The sequence below is a fragment of the Malania oleifera genome, chromosome 5 (genome assembly GCF_029873635.1).
Source record: "Malania oleifera isolate guangnan ecotype guangnan chromosome 5, ASM2987363v1, whole genome shotgun sequence".
Classification (NCBI taxonomy): Eukaryota; Viridiplantae; Streptophyta; class Magnoliopsida; order Santalales; family Ximeniaceae; genus Malania; species Malania oleifera.
The window spans coordinates 106,110,228-106,137,242 of NC_080421.1; the positions used below are offsets into that span (position 1 = coordinate 106,110,228).

General features: G+C 36.4%; 1 protein-coding gene and 1 long non-coding RNA gene across 4 annotated transcripts; both read right to left on the reverse strand.

Annotated features, from left to right (window-relative positions):
• Nucleotides 1–4,148: 4,148 nt before the first annotated feature.
• Nucleotides 4,149–6,520, reverse strand: LOC131156289 (uncharacterized). Its single transcript, XR_009136956.1, has 2 exons — nucleotides 5,401–6,520; nucleotides 4,149–4,339 (listed from the first exon to the last, which is right to left on the reverse strand). It is a non-coding gene; the product is annotated as an uncharacterized LOC131156289 (long non-coding RNA).
• A 904-nt stretch (nucleotides 6,521–7,424) lies between these two features.
• Nucleotides 7,425–25,551, reverse strand: LOC131156287 (protein FAR1-RELATED SEQUENCE 11-like). Of its 3 annotated transcripts, none has more exons than XM_058109835.1 (6): nucleotides 25,211–25,548; nucleotides 24,887–24,988; nucleotides 10,804–11,040; nucleotides 9,500–10,506; nucleotides 8,664–9,107; nucleotides 7,425–8,585 (listed from the first exon to the last, which is right to left on the reverse strand). In XM_058109835.1, exons 4-6 carry the CDS (start codon nucleotides 10,466–10,468, stop codon nucleotides 7,725–7,727), a joined length of 2,274 nt encoding a protein of 757 aa, XP_057965818.1. In that variant the 5' UTR covers nucleotides 10,469–10,506; nucleotides 10,804–11,040; nucleotides 24,887–24,988; nucleotides 25,211–25,548; the 3' UTR covers nucleotides 7,425–7,724. The 3 variants fall into 3 exon arrangements, with proteins under 3 accessions (XP_057965818.1, XP_057965817.1, XP_057965819.1); XM_058109834.1 differs by having other exon boundaries at nucleotides 10,804–11,073; XM_058109836.1 differs by lacking the exon at nucleotides 10,804–11,040 and having other exon boundaries at nucleotides 25,211–25,551.
• Nucleotides 25,552–27,015: the final 1,464 nt, after the last annotated feature.

A 27,015-nucleotide genomic window follows, 5' to 3' on the forward strand; every position in this document is an offset into this window, starting at 1 on the left:
TTGCATAGATTGTATATACTCTCACCGATTAAGGCAAATTTGGCAACATCTTTCTTCTCCCCTAAGAGGAAGAAGTCTCATCTCGAAAGGGCTTCGGTCTCCCCATAAGATCAATATCACAACCAATGAGGTATGGAGGGATGAATAGGATATTTCCTATATTTGGTTCCAAGCTCGCGCATTGATTCTATTCCCCATTCATGTCCAACCTTTCTTCCAGCCGGTGGTTGAGAACACTGAAGATTATGGTGGAACAAGCTAAAGAAAGGTGCGAAAGACACTTGATTTTGCATTCTCTTTTGAAATTTCAATATTCATGAGATTGTTTAGGAGTTAATTAAGGAAAATTTGATTTAATTTGAGCCGATTCATAATTAGTTAGGTATCATTCGTAGAACGAGTGTGTAAGGGATGCTAATATCTTCCCCTCACATAACTGTACTCTTGATCCCAGTTTTGATAAAAATAGACTGTGACTACTGATTCCTGACCTTAGAATTAGACTAGAGACCAATTAACGAGTAGTAATTAAGTTAACTAATTATACCTAGAAAAATAATACGTTAGTGGCGATTCCATCAAACTATCAATATTATCATCACCGCTCGCCATTTCAAACCCTTTTCGTGGACGTTGTGACACACTTAGTTGTAATCTCTTACAATTTTAATTAATTTATTTCTAACGTGTATGAGACTGCAACAAATTATGCATACGTTTATTTTAAAAGTTCACTAATGTTTTGTTTGGGTTCGAACTTTGAGTTTAGATTTGAATGGATTTGGAAAAATTTTAATATAATTTTATATTACTTTTTATCTAAATTCAATACAAATCAAAATCTTATGCCTCTCCAAATATAGGATAATAATAAATGTGAGTAGCAAAATAAGACTTATCATAATTACTTATTCTCATACACATAGCTTATTTTACATGTACTCATCATCTCCACTTATATTTTACATGTACTCATCATCTCCACTTATTATTATTATTATTATTATTATTATTATTATTATTTAATATTGATAGTTGGTATTATGACTTTGAAACTTTATGAAGCATTCATTATCAACACTTATCATATTAATTTTTTTTTAAAAAATAAATACTTAATAGTAAGCGCTCCAACTGATTGAATCTATAAATTTATTGTACAAAAATCTACTTGTGTGCCCTATATGCCTACTGAAATTCGACATCGTTTGGTTAATTGAATTTTATTTTTCCAATGGTATGCTTTCAAGTCCTATAATTTTAAATGTGTCAAATTTTTATTTCTCCAATTAAAATAAATAATAGTATATAAGTTCATGTTTTAGAAGGGCTTAAGTAACAGTTGGAAGGAAAGCGTAAGTCAATCAAACCTACTTGTGGCAACTGAAACTCGACCCAACTTGAAGTCAAATTAATTAATTAATTAATTTAACGAATTAAGTTCAAGTTTTAGAATGTCACTCGTAAGCCTAGTCAAACTTTTTTATTTTATTATTTTTATATTATCTAAGTCACATAATATATAGTTTATACATATTTAAATTAAATAATTTATATATCTATTTAATATTAATTTATAATTATATCAAATTCAATCGAGTTGAGCTTGAATTTTTTTAAGAATTTGTAGTTGAGTCAAGTTTAAGTTCATAAATCTTAAAATTGATCAAATTCGAGTTGAATTTTGAGTATTCAACTAGACTTGACTCAAATATATCGTTATCTTGAGCTAAAGAAAATGAACTCATTTAAAGCAAGCAAAGCATGAAAGAGATTTGATTAAATTTTACCTAAAAATAAATATTTACTTTTGAAAAGCAATAAGCTGTACAACAAGTTCAACAATTTAAGAAAAAATTGGTAAAAGAACAACTAGCTTGACAACTTTGCAAGTAATTTTTTTTTTTTTTTGTTTACATAAAAACTGTTTTCTACATTAAAATTATTATTTTTGACATACATATAAAATATGAATTGTTTATATATTTTTTATTTAAAATATTGAAAATTTAGTGATATATTTTATGTAAATATAGAGACTTACAAAATATAAATATAGAGCAAAGAAGACATCTCCAAATAAATTGGACTAGTTGAGTCTTAACCCATGGCTAACTAGTTCAACTGCAAAACAATAAACATTTCCAATTTTAAAGTGTGTCGCCTTTTTGAATTTGATTACTGGTTTTGATAATGACAAACCGCATGTTATTAATGTGTGCGCCTAAGTACTTGAACATGTTAATCATTCATATCATACACATGAAAAAAAGTGGAAACCAAAAAGACTTTAAACAAGTACATAAACTTAACATATTCCATGAGAATATAAAGATCAAAAGAAAAAAGAAGAATATTTTTATTGTAAATGCATTTATGTTTTAAATTTGGTCTGTAATAATGTATGACATGCATGATATGTATGATAAGCTCAACATGACCGTAGATTGACCATAGGGAACCAAATGACCGTAGGACACCCTTCGGTCGACCTTACCGACGCCGGATTTTTGAGGTTAACTCTTAGAGACCTTAGACTGACCTTAAGTTCGAATATATTGCATGAAAAAGCCCTCATATATCTTAAAAGTAATGATCATGAGTAGGGGTGACTTCAAAAGGAAGTTAGAACTCAAATGCACAATTTTCATGTGTTCGGTCGACCAAACCTGAAAATATATAACACTTTGGTTGATCGAACCTCCCCAGGGTCAAAAGTTTGACCATTTGGTCAAATGTCCCTAAAATGTACATCAACGTCTTGGGAAAATCTCAACGCCTTAGTCAACCGAACTTGAAGTAGAAAATTGACCCAATCGTCTGAACATCCAAATTCAGTCAAACAAACTTAACTTGGTCGACCGAACCTTGGAGGTTCAAAATCGCCTCAAGTCTGGTCAACCAACACCTTAGTTAAAAAACACGCTAGTCGACCGAACCCTAAAAATGTTCAACTGAACTTCTCGGATTGGCAAAATTTTTACCGCAATTAAATAAGATTATTTTTAACTAAACATGTTTAATCTTTTTCCAAAATACCCAGTGTGTCCCCAATGGTCACATTTTTCCCCAACTCTTTATATACCCCTTCATTTGTCATAATTAGCAAGAGATTAACAAAAATCATTAAGAAAATTTCTCTGAAATTTTTTTATACTCAACCTCCTTTTATTGCTCAAATACTTCCAATCTTTTCAAAGCATACTACTCATACTTTCTTACACTTATTTTTAAAATCATTTTGAAAAGAGCATTTGATTAATCTTTGAGCATTTATTTTCATTATCCAAAGCTCATACTCTCACTTGTTCTTTGCTTGTGAAAATTTATTTTTGATAGTTAACTTCTTCGATCTCCCATATATTTTATTGATAAATATTATTAGGAGAAAATTTATATAGATTACCTCGAAAGACTTGAGCACATATACTTTGTACTAGGAAAATCTTCTTGCATTTGTGCACACTTTGATGTACACTATTTGCAAAATCATTAGAAGACAAAAACCCTAACTTCCTTTGAACAAATTTTTGAAAATCTTTAGGGAAGAAATCTTTTGGGGTTGAATCTTTGAAATATTCACTATATACACTTTACTCAAAGATTCCAAAAAATTATGTTGAGAAAAATCACTATACTCGCACTGAGTTTATTTTCATATCATTCATTAGTGTATTTTGAACTATATTGTTGTACACATCTGCTTAGGGTAAGAAACACATTTGATTGTATACAAATTATTCATATATGTTGTATTCTCGACGAATGGTCGGAAGAGGGAGACTAGCTTTGTAAATAGTCCTGAACTGATTCAAACCCGATTAAGAGAACTAGGTGCACCATCCTGATAAGGTATTGTAAACGATGTCGTTCCACCTGTGATGTGAGTATCTAGTGGAATCCTCTTATTTGTGAGTTTGAGGTAGAGACGTAGGTAATATTGACCAAATCCCGATAACATATCGTGTGTTTGCTTTTAATTTCCTGCATTTTATATTCCTGCGCATGTATGTTATATTTGATATATTGTAAACGCCATGTATAATTTAATTTTCACACATTATTTTCATCTGCTTAGTTGGTATATGCTTAAAAAGACCCTAGGTTGTGTATTACTGCTACTAGTTTAGTTGAACCTAGGAGATAAATTTTTAAATACCAAATTCACCCCTCTCTTGAGAATACACCAATTCCAACAAAGTGTGACCTCAATAAACGTACACTAACTACAAAATTTAAGTCTCATCCTATGAACCCATTCTTCTCTATTCAAGGAAAAATCTTGCGAGTTTCAGAGCATCTATAACCAGGCAAAAGTCTACTCCGAATTCAAATTCAACTGCATAAGAAATTAAGAATTAACTTCTTTCAGTTAAAAAGTCACAAGAATCAACACTTGATATAGCAACAACACTCTTATTGAATAGGTAGAGAATCTAGTTATTAGAGACACTCATATTCCTAAAGTTTGTCGAAAAGATTGACACCTGCCATGAAATTTTAAAAATGCCACAGACTAGGTTTCAAAAATGTTGGAGGCCTCCCCCGAGGTTTAGCAAAAAGATGAAAACCTCCCCTAAACGAACTTATCTTTTTGCAAAATATAAGGAGGTTTATATATTTTTGACAAACCTTAGCGGATGTCCTTGGAATTCATGAAACCTTCGGGGAGGTCCTTAAAATTTTCGAAACCTCAGGAGAGGTCATTGTCTTTTTGCCAAACCTCGGGGGAGGTTAGTACCCTTCGCCCCTAGTTATTTTACAATAGTATTACAAAGTTTTCAGTATCATTATTTAGATAATGAATTTTAACAATACATATGATGTGCAAAATGGATTTATAATGCTTTTATCGACAAGAAGCTAGGTAATGTGGTTTTAAACAAAATATGAGTAAATTAAGAAAGAAAACTACCAAAATTGCAAATAATAGACAAATGCTGCAGTACCCAATTTTTTTGTGTGGAAGAGTGTAGGCTCTAGCTTGATTCCCAATCTTTGTACCATATACAGTGTCTTAGTAGTAATCTTTGGGATGGTGACATGTCAAAGGAATGTTTTCATGTGAAGTCATGTCAACAATATACTTTTTTTGGGTACTCTTTCAACAATATACTGTCTACAGTTGTTTGTAATAGACATGGAACACAGAATTGTTTCAAAATTAAGCAATTCCCTACAACTGGAAAAGAATTGGGAAGATAAGGAAAAAGGCATTGGGCGTTCAGAGTGGGAACACAAAGCTAATGCTAGTCCAAAAGCCAAAGATAGTTCACACTGGTGCCAGCCAAATGACCCAGTTGCATGCTAGAGGAATGACCTTGTCAAGAGTATAATTCAAATTGGATTGGCCTAATAATAATGATATCGTACATATTTAAGATATAGAAAACTTCATACCTGCTAAAAGAGTTGAACAAGGGCTTCCCTTTCAGCGGCTATGGACAACTTTAACCTGAGCTGCTCTTTACGAACACTTGATTCCATTGCCATTTCCAGATGTAGCCCCCAAAGGGTATATGCCTAATGGATCACCCTTTTCAAACCATATAAGACCAGCAACCTGCCATGGATGTCAGACATCTTCAATTGGCTCTTCACTCCTTGCAACAACTAAATACTGTTGAACAGGAATGGTGACGGAGAAAGCAAATGTGGAAATTTCAGTCACCTCCAGTGGCAGCAAATCAAAAGATCACCAGACGGCAACAAAGCAGCTGAATCTCACTTGGGGAAAGAGGTTGCATATAGAGCCCTTTATGGATCAAACAAACATTGCACTGGAGGCAGAAAGGTCAGAACCAAGGCCATCGGAGCATTAAAAAGTAGGCTAAGCAAGGTTTCATTGGTTGATCAAGCAGAACAGTAAGGGAAAAGGCTCTAGTAGTTTGCATCACCATACTGAATTTACTCTTGTTACAAAAATGTCACATCAAATTTGTTTTAACAATGCAAGTACATTCACCATAACAAAATGGCATGGCATAGAATAAGAGAGCAAAATTTATCCTTGAAAAAAGCAGTAGTACCAATAAAATCATATTTCATATCACACAATGTTTCCATGTAATAGAAGCATGTCTCTGTCATGTCAATCACTAAAATGATAGCACATAATTAAAAATACAGTTTTTTGGAGGTGCAATGTCAAAAAACCATGCCTCAATGCCAGAAACCAATTTCATTTTTGTTTTGTTTTGTATATTGGAGGGAAAGTTTAGAGGCTTTATAAGTGTGCAACTGTGTATCTATGTGGGTAGCAGAAGTTGTGGAATAAGGGTTTTACACACTGCACCAACTTTTGATCAGACCAAACAGGATAATTATCTGACAAAATCGGTTTCTAAATTCACCAAACCTATTTGCACCTTGAAACAGGAAAAAGAACTTGTGTACTTGGGCAAATAACATTCTGCACATCAGACCAAAACTAAAATATATTAGGCATGCAAGTTCTCTAGAGTTCCAAGACCTTTTTCTTCATGTTCTTTCTTTGAGCTTCAGCTTACTAAATTATAACATCTAAAGAAAAGGCAGATAAGCTAAACACAATTTAAACCTTCTTAAATTTTAGAGCTTGGATCAAACCTTTGCAAGATTACAAGCAGCATCTTCATGTCCAGGTAAACAAAATTATCCACCATCTATCCAAAATGTAGATAAAGAGTACTGACCATCTTTTAGCCAAAGACTACACAAGGAAACATTTAGGTGAGCGAAGCTTACAAACAACTCATAAATGGAAAATGATATACGAACCCAATCTTCCAACCTCAATCGCATAAAACACCCATCTTCCTCCTCCTCCTCTGCTTGTTAAAAATGAAATAGAACCAAATATGGTTAAGAAGAGGCAGGCATAGTTATCTTTACTTTGCCACTCCTACCTACTTCATGGAGAACCATAAAATATGCATTCCCTTACATATTAGCATCCATCAACTTCATACGCTTGTACATAAATACATAAACCATCCTTCCAAGAGAAACCATAACAAGAAAACAACACATGAAGCAGGTAGAAAATATTGCATTTTCTTTTTCTTTTTACCATCTTTCATTTGTCTCATGAACCCATGTAAGCCATAAGGAACTGATAACTACAGCCCCACCAGAAACCTACAAAGAATTGATTGTGATATCAGTTTATTATTAGTACAGAATCACTACCATATGCAAGACAAAACTTTACACAATTCTCGGTAGCATCTCTCTCCCTCCCCCCCTCTGTCCCTCCTTCCCTCCCAGTAGGAACAATAATGAGAAACTGCACTGCTACAAGAGTGTGGCAGTGAAATTGGAATAATAATCAGACTTACTGCTCAGGGTTTACTATCAATGTGACATGCATCAAAAGCACTATGAAAATATGTACACACCATAAATTAATATAGTAAACCAAGAAAATTAAAAACCTACAAATATGAAAGAAAGTTAAATCTTTGTTCATGTTGCAGAGAATGCACTTCCACCTAATTTATCATCTACCAGACAGAAGAGACAAGAGTATGTCACTAAATTTAACTTGACCTCAAGGAGAACAACAGAATGTGGTTTGATGGCACTGGTCACATAGACAAACACGTTAAAAAGGAACTTGTAGGCAAAGAAGATTAAAAGGCGAGGGGGAGTTACATTGGGAAAAAAGAAAAATTTCCAATATTGGCTTATGAACATAGACAGCAGTTGCTTTACACTTTTACCCATTTCCAGAAATTTTTTACCTACAAGAACCCCAAACCATCCCCATTCAAATCATCACCTAGAATTGGACAATCAGTTGCATCATGTCCAAACTGCCCACAGCAAGGCATGGAACAACGCCTTCGTTTCTTGTATATATCGACCCCATCTCTTGGTCTTCTTTCTTTCAGTTTCCCCAGAGTCATAGACTCGTGAGGATTCCCAGTGGTAAAACTTTGAACAATACCATCAGAATCTTCAACTTCTGGAAGAATCAATGAGTTTGAAGGGCTATTATAATCAATATCATTAGTACCATGTGCTGGCCCTCGAAATTCCTTGATGCGAGATAACACCATGGAAATTTGATCACAGGCAACATCAAGGCGTTCCTGTGTCTCAATTGATTCTGTTATAAGTGTAGAAACCATGGACTGTAATAACTGGGCTTTCCCCACATGTTCTCCAGAAGTAGAAGTGTGTAATGGCTTCATCAAAGGGGGGATGACATCTCGCCAGCGAATGGGTAGATACTGGTCAGGAATATGAAAACAATTGTTTGTTGATAAAACACGAAGAACATGCCTACAAAGAATGCCTGAAAATTCAAACTGATGGCAACTACAACTAATGTACTCATCATGAGGAATCCAAATTACTTTGGACCCTCCATCCATCTCCGTATGGTGTCTCACAATGAAATAATTCTCATCTACCATTAGTGATGCATACTGTGGAGCCAGCACAAGTTCTTCTTGTAGTTTGCAAAAGGCATATGGTGTAAGAATGGTAGCAGCATGTGACTCAAGTGGAGAACCTGATTTGAGAGAGACTCTGTTGGTCTTCCGTTGTATCTTCTGTTTTGCTCCTGCTTGATCCTTACAATCAACAACAGCAGCCACCTGTGAAGCAGAGGCTAAAATGGTGAAATTTTAAAAAAATTAATCAGCAATCAAAGGGAATAGGAAACCGTTTCAAACCTGCTCTACAAAGTTATCAAGAAGAGACTGTGCACTCAAAAACCGTTGGATATAAGCATTTATGGACTCTGCTTGGAATGCACTTGTCATTCCTGCAAAGAAGTAACATCTCAAAAAGGGCAGTGCCCAAAATGCTCTTAATGCATATAAGCTAACAATGTGCTTATTTCCATGGAGTCCATAAGTGTCAACCATCTCCCTCCATCCTACTTCAAAATCCTCCACTGACTGTAAATTGTACAGGCGATGGAACTCAACTTTCCATTTATCATACTGTGGTCCAAGCAGGACAGAAAACCAATCTGAAAATTTTGAAATGATATGCCAAATGCAAAAGGCATGCTTTGTCCTAGGCATTTCCACAGCAAGTGCTTCCTTAAGCCACACATTTTGGTCAGTTAAAATTGTTTCCGGAGCCTTTCCATTCATAAAGCCCAAAAATGTCTGTCATGCACCAGAGCAAGCAAAAAGTGATATTAGCGCATGGTAGACATGTGACCATCATCCCAAACAGCAAAGTAAATGAAATCAGCAAATAAAAGAAAAGGCTGACAGAGTGACTCTCTTAAGCCAAATTTCAAGCCAAGCCTTTAAGGCATAAATTGTGTGTCATGCTAGTCTCTCATGAGGATTTGACCTAACAGAGCCCCATGCCTTTTTCAAAGAACATTGCTTTGAGGCACACAAAATCAATAACCTCAGATGCCCATTAAAAGGTAATGGACGGGTTTAGCTTAATGTCTAGAATCACTAGGGGACCACATGTCACTATGAAAGTGGAAGCCATTAAAAAGGAAAATCATTAATCCATGCATATGTGCCATACAGCTGCCTACCTTTAATGCCCAAGAAAAAGATTGCATATTTTCATCCTGTAGAAGCACACAACCAAAAAAACAAGTAGCTCCATCATTGTCCACTCCAACCCAAATTCCAAGAAGCATATCGTAGGCATCTAAACGGTGGGTTGTGTCAAATATTATGGCATCACCAAAAGCCTCATATAATCGAATGGATGAAGCATACGACCATGCAATATGCTCCAATCTGTTATGTGCATCCATCTTGAAGTTGTACTTAAAGTTTGGGTCTTTATCCTTCTTCTCCTTGCACATCATAAGGAGGTCAATGGCATCATTATCTCGATCCACATTTCTAAAAGACTGCAGCAGGTTCCTCACATCTATTTCCGTGAATGGTAAACAACCCAGCTTAATACCCTTCTCTAGCTCCATTAATCTTAACATTTGTCGCACTGACATCCCTGCTTTTGCGAACATGCAAATCCGACTCTTGTCATCTGCAGACATGGGGCAGTAGGCTGGAAGTAGCTGCACCTCATTTGATTTCATGAGTTCATGGTTGTGGATGTTGCAAAATCCAGTGATACGCCATTCAGGGACATCAAAGTCTGCCCTTTTAACAATTCGCATATATGCTTGACATCCACAACGTGAAGATTTTCGATTTCGCTGCATCTTTCCATCATCAGATGGCTTTATCTGTGGGAAGCCACCACGATGGCAGGTGAAATCCCTCCTTGTAACTCCTCTACCTACACCATCTTTCCCTCGAGTACGATGACGTCTGATAGAAAAGCCACATTGCTTTGCAAAGCTGCAATAAAATTCATAGGCAGCATCCTGTGAAACAAATCTCTGGCCAATAAATGGGACAAGGTTCACAGAAGTTTGCCGTGACAAAATTGTGTGTTCAGGCATTTCCTCAATGGTGCCAATATCATCTGGAGACAGATCTGTGCCATTTTCAGAAGTTTCTTTTACAATACTTCTTAACTCAGACATTGCTATAAAATCAATAAATGAAACTGCAGATATAGTGCCTGCAAACAAGTTCAAATAAACAAATAAATCATAAAACAGAATCTGGGTCCTATATAAAAACAATTAAAAAAAAAAAAAAACATTGAAGCCTTCAAAAAGAAATCTTTGAAGCCTCATGCTGCTAAGTTATTGAACTTAAAACAAATATAAGAAATACAAACGGAAAAATAAATAAGAAAAACTATGAAGCTGAACGTGTAAACTGGGGTTCTGTGGATGTATGACACTTGAACATGTACTACATCAAAGCTTCATAAACATAATTAATCTTGTAAAGTAGTTCTTGTATGACCTACCTCGATGTTAATTAGGCAGATAGATCAATAAAGTTCTCGTCCACTTCATTTTTTCACTTCTCCACCCTTCCCTTTTTCTCAGTTTCTAAAGGGGAAACAACAATGAATGGACGGATTCCAGTTTCCAAAAAGAACGACTGACTTATGGCTGCAATAAATGTGAAGTTGCATGTTTGCTTCCTACTGATTGACCAGAGTGTAATTTACTCCACACCATTATAAATCTGCACTTACATTCTGATAAGATTGGGAAAGTTAAACTAATTTGCACTGCATACAAGAGACAAAAGCCCATTACTACAAGCACTTGGAAACAAAAAAAGAAACAGCAATATGACAGAGCGAAAGCAAAGACAAGATCTCATGAACACCCACAAAATGATGAATTTACACTGACAAGAACCATGTTAAGCAGTTGACTAACTTATGACATCATGAACTGCACAAGGGTCTAGACTTTTTGCTTCACTTCCACTTTCAATATCAGAAAGAGTTTGACATAAAGAGTATGAAATATTTTAGTTTATATTTAGATAGTATATATCAGAAAATTAAGCTGTAAATAATGCTGAAAATCTGGCAGCATTTAGGTGCTGAAAATGTGCTGAAAATTAGACTGTAAATAATGCTGAAAATCAGGCAGCATTTAGGCGCTGTAAATGTGCTGAAAATTAGGCAACAACTATGTAAATTTCTTCTATGTATAATGAAAGCAAACCAGATGGAAAGGAATTTAGACCAAAATTAACATAATATCAGAGCCCCTCTTCTGATTCTGTCATTTAGGTCTTAAATCACTGGGTGCGATTCTCATTGCTGGTTTTTTTTTTTTTTATAAAAGAAAAAAAAATCGCTCGGTTTCAACAAGTTCTTTCTTGTTTTTCGTGGGTGTCGGCCTTCTCTGTAGTGTCCACTTAGGTGGTTTTGAGTTTTGTTGGGGGCTGCCAGAATTTTTTTCAGTTGCACATGCTGTCCTTGGTTGCGGGCTACTCATCTTGGTGTTTTTCTCGTGGGAGCTGGGCATCTTTGTGGCTGTTGGCAGTTTCTGTGGTGGTCAGCAGCTTTGACTTCTCCTGGTGTGATCGACAAAGGTGCTGTGTTTCTTCCTCTGCTGTGTCGTTTTTCACACATGGCAGGTATTTTGAGATAGGCTTCCGTGTTTGATCTGAGTTTTTTTTTTTTATTTTCTGCAGAGCTTTTGTAATCTGGTTGTGTCTGAGGACCTCTTATTATTTGGATTTGGACCTTATTATTTGGATTTGGACCTGATTTGAGTTAGGCTTGCCATTTATTTGGTTGACTGCTTGGGCTTTTTTTTTTTTTTTTTCATTGCCTTCATCATGTCTATTGAAAAGACTTGTTCGATTTACTGTAAAGAATTTCCCTACGTGGGAATTCCAATTTAAAATGTTCTTGAAAGGGAATGAATTATCAAATCATATTGATAGTTCTGCTCAAGTTCTCACTAATGAAAAGGAATTTGCACAATGGGAGGTCGAGGATGCTAAGGTGATCTCTTGGCTGTTGGGGACGATTGAGTCTCACTTTGTGATCAATCTTCATTGTTTTACTACGGCTCAGGCTTTGTGGAATTATCTCCACCGTATTTACCACCAAGATCACAGTGCTCGGAAGTTCCAATTGGAGTCGGAAATTAATAATTACAGTCAAGGTAATTTACCTATTGAACAATTTTATTCTAGTTTTATTAATATTTGGAACGAGTATTCTACTATTGTTCATGGCACTCGTGACTCTTCAAGCGGTTCATGCTGAGAGTCAACGCGATCAGTTTTTGATGAAACTTCGATCTGAGTTTGAGTCTGTTGCCAGTTTATTGAACCGTAAGCCGGTTCCTTCTTTGAATATTTGTCTAGGAGATTTATTGCGTGAAGAACAGTGGTTATCCACTCAAATGGGTATGACTTCTAAGAAGGTATTTTTTGAAGCTGTGAATGTAGCATATGCAGCACAAGGGAGAGGGAGGAACAAGTTGCAGTGTTTCAGTTGCAAGGACAGTGAAGAACAGTGGTTATCCACTCAAATGGTCATATTGCTCGCAACTGTCATAAGAAAGTTTGTAACTACTGTAAGAAAGAAGACCATATCATCAAAGACTGTTGATTGCAGCCTCAAAATCGCCAATCCCAAGGCTTTTAGGCTGTTGTTCAATCCTCTACTTCTTCTACGCCACCCACTGTAAGCTCTAATTCGTCTATTCTCGCACTAGCAATGGTCCAACAAATGATTGTGTCTGCTTTTACGGCCTTAGGCCTGCAAGGTATGACTACTAAACTTCTTGGATTGTTGATTCGGGCGCTTCTAATCATATGACTGGTAATATGACGGGTCTCCATGGTGTTCGTAAGTATAAAGGCACGCAAAATATTCAGATTGCTAATTGGGCTCTTCATTTCACGATGTTTTTGTCTCTCCTGGATTGTCTACTAATTTGATTTCTGTTGGACAATTGGTAGATAATAAATGTGATGTTCATTTTTCTCGTGGTGGTTGTCTTGTGCAGGATCAGGTGTCGGGGATGATGATCGCGAAGGGGCCTAAAGTGGACGTTTATTTTCTTTACAGTTTTCTATTTCTAATGTTGTTTCTCTTGCTTGTACGACTATTGCCAATAATAATGAAGTTTGGAATAAGAAATTGGGTCATCCTAATTCTGTTGTCTTGGCTCATCTTATGAAGCATGGTTTTTTGGGCAATAAAGATTACTTTTCTTCTTCTCCTGTACCTTTTGATTGTGCTACTTGTCATCTTGGTAAAAGTAAAACTTTTACCTTTTCTTGCACATGGTAGTCATGCTTTTAATTGCTTTGAGATTGTGCATACTGATGTTTGGGGTGTGAGTCATGTTATTTCTTATGGTAAGTATCGTTATTTTGTGACGTTTATTGATGATTATAGTCGATTCATTTGGATATATTTTCTCTGCTCTAAAGCTGATGTGTTTTTTGTCTTTCAAAAATTTATTGCGTTTGTCGAGACACAGTTCAGTACTTGCATCAAAACTTTACGCTCCGACTTGGGGGGGGGGGGGCCGGCCCCCCCCCAGTACATGTCTCAATCTTTTCAGACTTTTCTTCATCATAAGGGGATCATTTCCTAGTGTTCTTGTCCTTATACCCCTCAACAAAATGGAGTCGTTGAGTGTGAGAATTGTCATCTCTTATATGTCATTCTTACTTTGTTGATTGATTCTTCCGTACCTTCTAAGTTCTAGGTAGAAGCTTTATCTACTGCTGTCTATTTGATCAATCGTTTGCCTACTGCCACTCTAAATTATGATTCCCCCTATTTTCGATTATTTGGCATATCTCCTGAGTATCAATCCTTTCATACTTTTGGGTGTATTTGTTTTGTTCATCTACCACCTGTTGAGCATCAAAAGCTTGCTGCCCAGTCCATCACGTGTGCCTTTATGGGACATAGTGCTACTCAGAAAGGATTTGTTTGTTATGATGCTCATGCAAACAAATTTCGGACCTCCTGGAATGTGATTTTCTTCGAAAAATCAATATTTCTTTCAGTCTCAGGTTATTTCTGATACTCCTATTACTCTTCTTCCCGCTTTTGATGATGTGTCTTCTTCTATTGAGTGTTTTAAACTAGGTGTAGTGTATCATCGACATTCTCCACCTTCTTCAACACCCCTTCCAGACACTAATCCGTCATCTGATTCCGCGGTTCCTCGGCGCTCCACTCGGGTTACATATCCACCGGATAGGTATGGTTTTTCTTCATACCTCACTGATTGCCACTCTCGACACTATTTCTGTTCCTCACTCATATACCCAAGCAGCCACCCAAGAATGTTGGTAACAGGCCATGCAAGAAGAAATCCAAGCTCTTCAAGATAATCACATTTGGGATCTTGTGACTTGTCCCCCTGGTGTCAAACCTATTGGTTGTAAATGGGTGTACTCAATCAAGTTTTGGTCTAATGGGTCACTGGACAGATATAAGGCCCATCTCATGGTTCTTAGGAACCGGCAGAAGTCTGGTATTGATTATGAAGAGACCTTTGCACCTATTGCCAAAATGACTATTGTGCGGACTATCTTGGCACTTGCTGCGTCGCAGGGGTGGTCTCTCCGGCAGATGGATGTGAAGAATGCTTTTCTACATGGGGATTTGAAGGAAGAAATCTATGTCTCCACCTCTCGGCATGTTTGCTACACCTTCCTTAGAGGTTGGTTGGCTACGCCGATCCTTGCATGGACTGAAATAGGCTCTGCGTGCATGGTTTGATAAATTTCGCTCTACCCTGCTTGCTTTTCATTTTACTCAGAGTCAGTTTGATTCCTCTTTTTCTTCACAAGACAAACAAGTGATTACTCTTCCTCACATTTCCACCGAACGTCAAACTCCAAACATATTCCCTAAAGCTCTTTCTCGGCACCAGCATCAGTTCTTGGTTGACAAATTGATGCTTCTTGATCTACCAGCATCAATTTAAGGGGGAATGTTATAGAGATAATTTAGGATAATTAGGTTGTAAATAATTTAGTTGAAATATTTTAGTTTATAGTTAGATTGTATATAGCAGGAAATTAAGCTGTAAATAATGCTGAAAATCTGATCCTGAAAATCTGGCAGCATTTAGGCGCTGTAAATGTGCTGAAAATTAGGCAACAACTATGTAAATTTCTTCTATATATAATAAAAGCAAACCCGATAGAAAGGGATTCAGCCAAAATTAACAATCTACACTAAAATTGGCATTAAGACTATGACAAACCCGTCATGATAGAAAGTGAAAAATAAAGTTTAAACAAGGATTCAGAAACTTAGTAAAAACATCCAAGAAAGGTCCTATCTGATAATTTTTCAGAACCTAAGGTTGTTATTTATAAATTTTATGTGAAAAAGAAAACACGAAGTCCCATTGGTGACGTTTGATTTTTGTGTTATTAGACAAAAAATTAAGAAAACTCGAACATTTTTGGCCTTTTCATATATCCCCATTTTAGCAAAAACATATATTGATGCAGGACAGGGACAGAAATCAGAAACAGTGAGAAAAGGAGAGAGAATTATGTTCCACTTTAGCTAAAAGCTTAAGCTGTTATGTTTGGCCAACAAAGTGTATCAGGCCTTAACACTCCCCCACACATGCAGCCTGACAGCGCATGGGGAGATAAACACACGAAAAACAACACCCATTGTAGGGAATAAGATAATTCTTAACAAATAAATAATAAATGCAGGCAATAAGACTAGAACCCAGGACCTCCTGGTAACTAGCTTTGATACCATGTCAGATTACCATTTTACCTAAAAGCTTAAACTATTAGGTTGTGGGCCAACAATGTGTATCAGGCTGGACAGTAGAGAACAGAACAGAACAGAACAGAACAGAGAAAGAAGAAGGGAAGAAGGAGAAGAGAAGAGGAAGAACCTAGATGTGTGTGTGTGTGTGTGTGTGTGAGAGAGAGAGAGAGAGAGGGAAAAACAGATCTGGAGAGAAGACTCAAATCGATAACTAACTCTTTACATATTACAAACAACATATTTATACACCCCAAAATACAACCAAAACAAATAATTATAAAATAGCCCCAACTAAAACAAATAATTACAAAAATTAACTTGAAAGTACTTAAAATATGCAAACAAACCTAAATTAACTAACTTCTAAAATAACCAGAATTTCCCAAACAAAAAAATCTCAGCCACAATATAAACATCTAAAGCTCTCCGGTGGTTCTCCATCAAACTCCCCTTGTTAGAGAAAACTTGACATCAAATTCTGAAATGTAATAGTAGCTTTAATTCCATGAGTGGGAATAGTGACAAATGTAGGCAAATCAACAGGTGGTACAATCTGCATTGCATTGTCAGCCACCATTCAAGAGTATCTAAAATATCCTCCAACTGTGAGTAGCATAGAAGGCTGCAATGTCCTTTGATAAGATAACAATTCCTCCAACGAAGGAATCAATTTAATATCCAAATCTATTAGCAGCTCAAGCAAATATGCATTTGATCATATTATAGAATGATGGACAATGTTTCATTTGATTTGGCTAACGAAGATGTGGAGGGAGAAGATGCGAGGGTTGGAGACAAAAATTGACTTGGTGGAGGAGAAACATTCTCAAGGGGATTTTCAACAATAGGATCCATGATTAAAGAATTGTCAACAAACTCTGGAGCAACCAATTGTTTCTCACTCTTTGAGTTAGAAAAGGAAAATTGTGGTTGAAGAGCAAGGTAATTGGCAAACATATCTATTCTAGTAGTTGGAAACTCATCTTGAAGCTCATTGCAAGTCTCAACAACCAAGTTTAGTGACCAGTTGAGGTCCATTTCTAGACTAGAGGCACCTACAATGTTTAAGATCACTAAAGAAAATTTTAAGGGCTTATTTTGATAAGAATATTCATGACTTATATTCACTCAAGAATAAAAAATATTGTGCACTGATAATATGCAAATCATTTGTGTAGTCATGTACTTAGTTGTGCAACAATTTGCATGGGCACTTACGATATTTGATTGTTTATCCTCAACAATTTGGGTTTTCTCTTGAACATCTTGGGTGGGCCTAAGACTACCTCGTGACCATGAAGATTGATCTAAAGTCTAAACTGACAGAAGTCTTTAAGATTGGTGTTAAGGGCTGGTGGGTGGAGATATCACTCAACTTCCAAAGTCATGTCGTAAGTCTTAGATAGAGAAGAGGGACATTTTTGAGTTTGCAAAATCATATGCTTTCTGATTTCATCCCCTCAATCCTTTCCTTTAACATAATCACTACTCTAGGTTTCATTAAGAGCACATAAATAAATAAGGTCTCTAAATTTAATAATTGGTGACACTACAAGGAAGTTGCCTTGAACAACACGGACCACTAATTGCTCCTGTAAGAATGTGGATACTTCAATCTTAAAATATATCTCATTTTTTACCATGTGGTGACAGGAGGTTCTCCAAGATATTTTTGTCCCTTTCAAGTTTTTGCCAAAATTTCTTCGCTAAATCAAGAAGTTTTGATTTAGCTACCAATTAAAAGAATTCCCCATGCCATCCAACCAATCTTCGAAAAACTGACCTGAAAAACCATCAAAATCAGGACACCTATGTTTTATCAATTGTTGATAATCGTCATCTAGGTGGGAACTAGATATGCAGAATTGAATCATATATGGACCGATACAAAATCAAACAAGTACCAATTAGAGAAGCAACATTAAATCAATTTCCATGAAATCCAAGCAGTGTAAGCTTATGCAACAGTACCAAAAGGTCCTAGTGCTGAGTTTCAAGAGATTTTTCAAATATTTAACTTCAATTTCCCATGGATGCTCCAAGAAAACTCCACTAATAAACCTGAATGGAGCTGGTACACTGAATTTATCCTCCAAAAAGTATGTATCAAACAATTGAAGATGTATTTCTTGAGACCAGCATCAAAATTTCGCAAAGGAAAGCTAATTTTTTGCAATAAATCCCAAAATATAACAACTTGGCCTAAATCAAAATGTTGGCAGGCCTTCAAAACACTCAAATTCGCACTGACAGTCCAAGATGTAGTGGTATAAGTCCAAATATTGCGAAAAACCCAAAATATCCTCGCTAAAGTCAATTTCTCACGATTCTGGAAAATGGAGAAGAGTCTGGTGGTTTCTCCCATGCACGTTGCTGGTGCGTGGGGCACGTGTGCCACCAGCTAGGGTCCTCTGGTGATGGTTTTCAGGATGGACGTCGATTGAGGGGCAGTGAATAGAGCGGTGGTGATGGTGTCAAAACAACTCCGGAAAGGCGGAATTTTAAAGGGTCCAGCGGCTGGGAGATTTGCTGGTGGCAGGTTTGGCCACATTCCTGCTTCGATGAAGGTGAAATTGCGGGTGAAGGCTGTTCGGGGGGCGCCGGGGGGGGGGGGGGGCGCTCTGCCTACAATATGAGGGAGGTGTGATGAATAAATCAGTACTCGAATGTGAGGCTTGACTGTAATTTTTTGAAAGTTGCAAATGAACAGTGCTTAATGTCCTAATTTTTTCACACACAGCCGGTCCTAAGCCCGGGTAAAGGAGGAGGGTTGTGTTAGGTAGCAGACAGCCAGGGTAAAATTTGTCAGATCACTATGATATGAATCCTTGCCGAATATTTGCTGGGACGTCCCCTACAAGTGACGCATTGCACTTGTCCCACCTGGGTGTAGCGAAAAGTGGGCGAGGGTGGGCTAGGTCGTTGCCATGAAGTGACGTACCGTGTCGGCGCTCGGGTATGGTGTCAAATATGCGAGGGTTCCTGCATAATTCTGGACGTGGGCAGGTAAAAACGTTAGTTCAAGAAACTAGGATTATATTAGCAACTTGGAATATAAGGACACTTACAGGTAAAGACATGGAAATTGTGGATACAATGATCAGAAGAAGAATTAATATAATTTGCCTTCAAGAAACTAAGTGGGTGGGGGAGAAAGCTAGAGAAATTGATAAATCAGGATTTAAACTTTGGTACACTGGAAAAGAAAAGCATAAGAATGGAGTAGGAATTATTATAGACAAAAACTTAAAAAATAGCACTGTTGATGTAAATCAGTGTTTTGAAAGGCGTTTTTGAGTGCATTTGGGGACACAAACGCCTCAAGGTGTATGTGTAAAGGCGTAAATCCAAGAAAGCATTCACCTCAGCCAACAAAGCGTACGCCTCAGCCAAAAAACCACACTTTTTTACGCCTCATAAGCAAGGCGTACACCTTTCGGCCTCCCACAAGCTTCTTCTCTGCTATGTTGCCGAAGCCTGACGAAGCCTTCACTCTCTCTTTGAAGCCTGGATGAAGCTTGACGAAGCTCAGCGAACCCTCTGCTCTCTCTTTCAAAGCTTGGACGAAGCTCCACGAAGCCAATGAAGCTCGGTGAACCCTTTGCTCTCTCTTTCAAAGCCTGGATGAAGCTCCACGAAGTCGACGAAGCTTGGCAAACCCTCTACTCTCTCTTTCGAAGCTTGGACGAAGCTCGACGAAGCCTCTGCTCTCTCTCAGCATCTGCTCTCTCTCTCTCTCTCTCTCTCACAGCCTCTGCTCTCTCTCTCAGCATCTACTCTCTCTCGCTCTTGAAGCATCTGGTCTCTCTCTATTAACATCTGGTCTCTCTCTTTTTCGAAGTCTCACATGTCTGAGTTCTTTATTCGTCTCTCACATTTTTGTTTCATATTTTAATTGTTTAAATTAAATCTTGTTGCTGAAATGTTTGAAGTTGATTCAAGGGGCCAAAAAAAAGATTTTTCTTGGAATATTTTCTCCATTATTTTAACATTTTTCTCCATTTTTCTAACATTTTTCTCATTTTAATACTATATATATAATTTTTTATTTATTAATTATTTTAAAAATTACAGTCTCAAAATGCTTACGCATCAACACCTTGAGGCTTACGCCTCGCCTCGCGAAGGGTAAAACACCTCACCTTACGCCTTTGCCTTTTAAAACACTGATGTAAATAAAGTAGGGGATAGAATTATAAAAACCAAGATGGCATTGGGACAAGAGATAATAAATATCATTAGTGCTTATGCACCTCAAGTCGGCTTAGCCGAAAATCTTAAGAGACAATTTTGAAAAGATATGGATAGTATTACACAAGGCATATCAAAGACTGAAAAATATTTATAGGAGGGGATCTAAATGGATACGTTGGAAGGGATAATAAAAATTATGAGAGAATACATAGAGGATATAGATATGGAGACAAAAGTGAGCCTGGGGAGATGATCTTAGACTTCGCTATGTCATATGATTTTAGTATAATAAATACTTGCTTTAAAAAGAGAGAAGAACACTTAATAATCTTTAAAAGTGGGCAAAATAAAAGTCAAATAGATTTTTTTTTTATAAAAAAAACTAGGAGGGTAGATCGTTTATCATGCAAGGATTGTAAAGTTATTCCAGGTGAAAGCCTAACCACACAACTTAGAGTCTTAGTGTTAGATATATGTATTAAAAAATGAAAGAAAAAGGATTAAAATAAACCAATATAAGAGAACTAGGTGGTGAAACCTAAAAGGAGAAAATATAATTAAATTTAAAGATAAAATGATCAAAGATGGGGATTGGACTATAGAGGATGAGATAGATACAAATACTCTTTGGAGTAGATTAGCTGCCTCTATTAAAAATATAGCAAAGGAGGTTTTAGGTGAATCAAGGGGAAGATTCTCAAATAGCAAAGAAAGTTGGTCGTGGGATAAAGATGTACAAAAAGCCATAAAGACAAAAATAATTTGGTATAAAATGTGGTAAAAATATAGAAATAGGGATAACTTTGAAAAATATAAGGAGGCAAAAAAAGATGCAAAAAAAGTCATTAGTGAAGCTAAATACTGATCATTTAATAGTTTGTATGATAGATTACAAGGAAAGAGAATATATTTAAACTTGCTAAAACTAGAGAAAGGAAGAGTAAGGACTTAGGAAATGTAAAATGTATAAAAAATGAAGATGATATTGTCTTGGTTAAGTATGAAGACATTAAAGAAAGATGACAAAGTTACTTTAGTAAGTTGTTTAATGAAAACCAAATAGAAGGCTTAAACTTAGAATTGTCAAATGAGAAAAAGACTAAAAATATGAGATTTATTCGCAAAATTAGAGTTAACGAAGTTAAGTTTGCACTAAAAAAGATGAAAAATGAGAAAGCTATGGGATCAGATAACATCCCAATGAAGTTCGGAAATGCTTAGGTGATAACAGAATTATATGGTTAACTAATTTATTTATACAATTATAAAAACTAAGAAAATGTCAAATGAATGGAGGAAAAGTACTTTTAACACCTATATACAAAAATAAAGGAGATATTCAAAATTGTAATAATTATCGTAGAATTAAACTTATGAGTCATACGATGAAACTATTGGAAAGGATAGTTGAACAAAGATTTAGGTTAGAAAAGAAGGTCTCAGAAAATCAATTTGGTATTATGCCTAGGAGATCAACCACAGAAGCTATATATCTTTTAAGAAGATTAATGGAAAAGTTTATGGAAAAAAAGAAAGACTTGCGTATGATATTTGTTGACCTTGCGAAAGCTTATGAGAGGATACCTAGGGAAGTTCTATGGTGGATTTTAGAAAAAAAGGGCGTATATAGTAGGTATACTGATGTCATTAAGGATATATACAATGGAAAAATGACTAGTGTAAGGACTATAGATGATGAAAATAGAGAATTTTCTATCACCATAGGTGTACATCAAAATCTGCTTTGAGATCTTATCTTTTTGCTTTAGTGTTGGACCAATTGACTAAAAGTATTCACAAGGAGGTTCCATGCTATATGTTGTTTGTAGATGATATTGTATTAATTGATGAAATTAGGGACAGAGTAGATGCTGAGTTAGAATTATGGAGAGAAGCTTTTAATTTAGAGGCTTTAGGATAAGTAGAAATAAAACAAAATATATGAAATGTAATTTTAGTAATGATAGGAGGAATATTTGAGACAAAGTTAACTTGATAATGAAGAAATAAATATCACTTGTAGATTTCGATACCTCGGATCTATTATGCAAGCTGAAGGAGAAATTGAAGATGGTGTAATGCATAGAGTTAAAGCAGGTTGGGTAAAATGAAGAAATGCTTCAAGTGTGCTCTATGATCGTAGAATACCCTTAAAATTGATAGGGAAGTTTTATAGGACAGCTATAAGACTAGCTATGCTATATGGATCGGAATGTCGGGCGACAAAGAAACATAATATCCAAAAAGTAAAAGTTGTCAAGATGAGAATGCTTAGATGGATGAGTGGTATAACATTGAAGGATAAATTAAGGAATGAACATATTCGCGGTAAGTTAGGTGTAGCTCCTATAGAAGATAAGATAAGAGAAAGACGACTCAAATGGTATGAACACTTGCAACGTAGGCCGCATAGTGCACCAGTGAGGAAGAATGAGTAAGTTACCGTGGGGGGCAATAGAAGGGATAGGGGTAGACCTAAAATAACTTGGGAGGAGATAATAAGTAAGGATTTAATATCCCTGAATCTGTCAAAAGAAATGGTCCATGATCACATAAATTGGCGGAAAAGGATTCATACAGCCGACCCTACCTAGTGGGACTTAAGACTTGATTTTGTTGTGTGTTGTTATTGTTGTGCAGATGAACAATACTTCAGTTCTTGGGGCTTTTCATGTGATTTCTAAACTTTGAATGCTTGGTAGGACTTGTGGTTATGCACAAATCTTACATCAATTGAAATTGAATCAAATTAACAATAAGTTGGGATGCGTGACAACAATGACAATGGCAATGGCAGAAGCATGTCGATATGGTTCAAGCGAGCACCATGATACCAAATTGATGTATGACAGGAACAGAAATCAGAAATAGTGAGAGAGAGATTTATGGGATAGAATTAGAGAGAAGAAGAGAATAATGGAAGGAAAAGAAGAATAGAGAGGAAGAGAGAGGGAAATAGGCTGCTGGATAGCAGAGAACAGAAGAGAAGGAGAGGGGAAGAAGGAAGAGAAGAGAAAAGGGAGAAGATGGACAAGAGTGAGGGAAAAACTGTTATGGGAATCATATTCAAATTGATAACTACCTCTAATACATTACAAACAAGGTATCTATACACCTAACAAATTCAACTAAAACACATAATTACAAAATAGTCTGAAAGCACTTAAAATACACAAAATAAACGTAAATTAACTAAATTTATAAAACCATGGAATTTCCCAAACTAAGAATAAGAATCTTTGCTACAATATAAACATCTAAAGTTATCCATTGGTCACATACTCATCGTATATCATTAGGTCATACCCAACAGAGTGAATAAAGATTACCTAAAGAAGCATTTGAAAGTCCCATGCAAGCTGCACCCCAATGTGAAAAAAAGAGCAGCCCGGTGCACAAAGCTCTTGTGTATGCGGGGGGAAAGGGGTAGACCATAATTGGCCTATAGTACGCAGCCTTACCTTGCATTTTTGCAAGAGGCTGTTTCCACGCCTTGAACTCGTGACCTGCAGGTCACACGGCGACAACCTTACCGTTGCTCCTAAGCTGCACCCCACCATGTTGCAAAATATTTTAACAAATCCATTTCAATGAGTGGGGCCATTGGTAGAAAATAGCTACTTTCAGTACAAACGCTGATCTAAGCTTGGAAATGTGTTTGTCCCATGAAGTAGCAAAACTGATCTAAGAACTTCAGTATTTGGTGATGGCCCTATTTTTTTGTGAATAGCCTCATTCATGATGACAATTGTATGCATTTTTAAATGCTACATTAAGTTACAACGAAGCCATCCATTTTCCGTAGTATGACCAAGACCCTAACTTGATGTTTAATGCTATCACACATACCCAAAACACCAACCAAAATAACAGCAACAACCACTCAACATTAAGTCCCACTAGGTGGGTTGGCTATATGAATAATCTTTTTTTAATTTTATTTTTATTTTTTGAAAACAGGCTATATGAATCTTATTTTGCCTTTCCACACAATCTGTGGAGTTATCTTCTGAATTGGAATGCTGTCAAACATTAAGTCCCACTAGCTGGTGGGTTGGCTATATGAATCCTCTTTTTCCATTCCACATAATCTGGGGGTGATATCTTCTGAATTGGAATGCTGTCAAATCCTTATTCAAAGATTGGTAGTTATTTTAGGTCTATCCCTTTCCCTCCTATGGCCCCCAAAAAATGACTAAATCCTCATGATGTGTTATTTAGCCTATGTTACAAGTGACCAACTATCCTAATTCAAACTTCCCTTGTCTCATCTTCTACAAGTGATATACCTAACTTGGCATGGATATACCCAAAATAAAATGTTAAATATTGATGTTCCTGTCAATCAATCTCTCATTCTCCTGGGTATTGCACCTAGCAAGCTGAAGCACATAACACTTGCAGCATCATTCATTGAAATGCATACCAAGTATTCTTCACCATTGCACCATATACAAAATGTTTGGCATTTATATACGGCTTTGTTATACCAGTTAAACATTTGCACACATCATTGCAGCATTTCAGCTATAGAATTTACTTTGAAATCATACGCTCTTCATCATATGCATTTAGGGGAAAAAGAAAATCAATATGAACTCACCCGAACGCTAGCATGTTTCGTTCAGGCTTCACTCCAAATCATCTGAAATCTATAAGCTCCCAATTGATCACATTCTTGATAGGCGACCACCGGAGGAAAAATCTGCATAAAGCAAGAAGATCATACCAAATCGGTGCCAATGTACCTCAGAAACAACAAAATAACAATAATATTCATTGCAAAAGTGGAAAGGGTTCCAGACCTAGAAAATGAGAGAAAATAATGCATATCAAATCAAAGGGATCAGTCACAAAATGGGAAAATTTTCTTCACAATCAACAGTGACTAGAAAAAAGAGGAAATATCAGAAGGAAAATTACAAACCGAGTTGAGTTGGAATCGCTACGAATTCCGACGAAGATTAGTGCTCGAAATTCAAAGAAAATTTGCAGAGACCGAAACGGGCGGGGAGGTTCAGGGGAGGGATGAGTAATGCGCATCCATGGAGGACGGTAGCTTTTACATCAGGTGTGAGCTATCGTGCGCCAAGTGGAGACACGGGCTTATCGAGCGCGACCCGATCGCTAACCGTCAGATCGCCATTTTACTGCTTTTTCGTGTGAGTGAAGTAACGGTGGGTCCACAGGTGACGACCGTCAGATTCGGACTGTTGCTGATCGAGAGCACGCATGGGGGGCACGTGTGAGCCCGGCGAGATAAGTTCGGCGGAACCCTAGTTTTGGGACGGCTGTCCCGGAATTCCGCGGCGGGCGCGCCTCCAAAATGCTAATGTGCGCCGGTTTCTTTGTTGAAGAAGTAAATTTCATTGGTGGGCCTAGGACTGTTGGGCCGCTCTTCAAATGGGCTGGGCTTTTTCTAGGAAAACTTGCAGCTCTCTAGGCTTGACGGACCACAAAGCGAGAGGCAACCTACGGAGGTTGGAACTTGGGCCACAGCCTGCTCTTAATGTGCTCTTAATGTGCCCAAGTTGTACACAAGTAGTAAATATTCAAATTTATTTCGACTAAAAATTTTTCTAAGTTTGAATATTTAATCAAATTTCGTCAATTTTATAATTGCTAAACTCAAGCTTGAAAGTGAGCTCTGCTATGAATTCTTAAAATTTGAGCTCAAGTTGGATTTGAAGATTTGTATAATATACATAAAATAAATACATTATATATTACTCAATAATTTATCACTCGAAGTAATATTAAAAATATAAAAAATAATTAAACTCGATTAGGCTTATAAGTAATATTATAAAACTCAAACTTGGCTTGTTAACCTACTCGAATAACTTGAACTTGATACGTACTAAAATAGAGTTGAGATCAATCGAGTTATAAATCAAGTAGAGGTTCAACAGCTTATAAGTCATTTTGACTTGCCCATATCCTTGCTATCTTTTTCTTTTAAAGGGTCCATTTTATTTTATTGGTCAAGGTAAGCTGAACTTGCTTAAGCTTTTTATAATCTATAGCCTAGGATTTTTTTTTTTTTTTTTAAATGATTGGGCAACAACTATAATAAACTAAATCTTTCCAAATAGGGTTTGAACTTATGGCATACAAGTCAGTCCATTATTGACTACTATATTACTAAGTTACTAACTTATCAATCCATGACTAATATGAGTTTGAAACTTCTTTTGTAATTCGAAACTTTTTCTAACTAGCTAACTGCATTTTATGCCTTAATGTTTAGGAACTATGAGTTAACTCCCCACCAAAATAACTCGAATCCAACATCCATCAACGCAAACTTACGTATTTTTAACATCAAAGAAGAAAAGACATGTGCTATCGAACACTAGCTATTTTGTTGTCATATTTCCACAAATGAAGAGTTATATCCTAAACCCAATGTACATGAGTAACATAAAATGATCGTTTGTATCAAACAAAATGATGCTAATAGATGGACATATAACATATGGGGAAGAATATAATGGGACACTACATGCATGACATTTAAATAAGTCATGAAAGTATTAGAATGGACCACTAGCTAGCTAACTAGAGTGCTCAATGCTCTGATGGAACTCAATAGATGACCGGCAGTTAGATGGATCATAAGATAGCCAAATTATTATAGTTGCATACATTTTGATTGGTTGCATGTGAATTGCAATACTTTGATTGATTTTAGAATCATGAAATTGGTTTTGCAATTGAATGGTTAACACT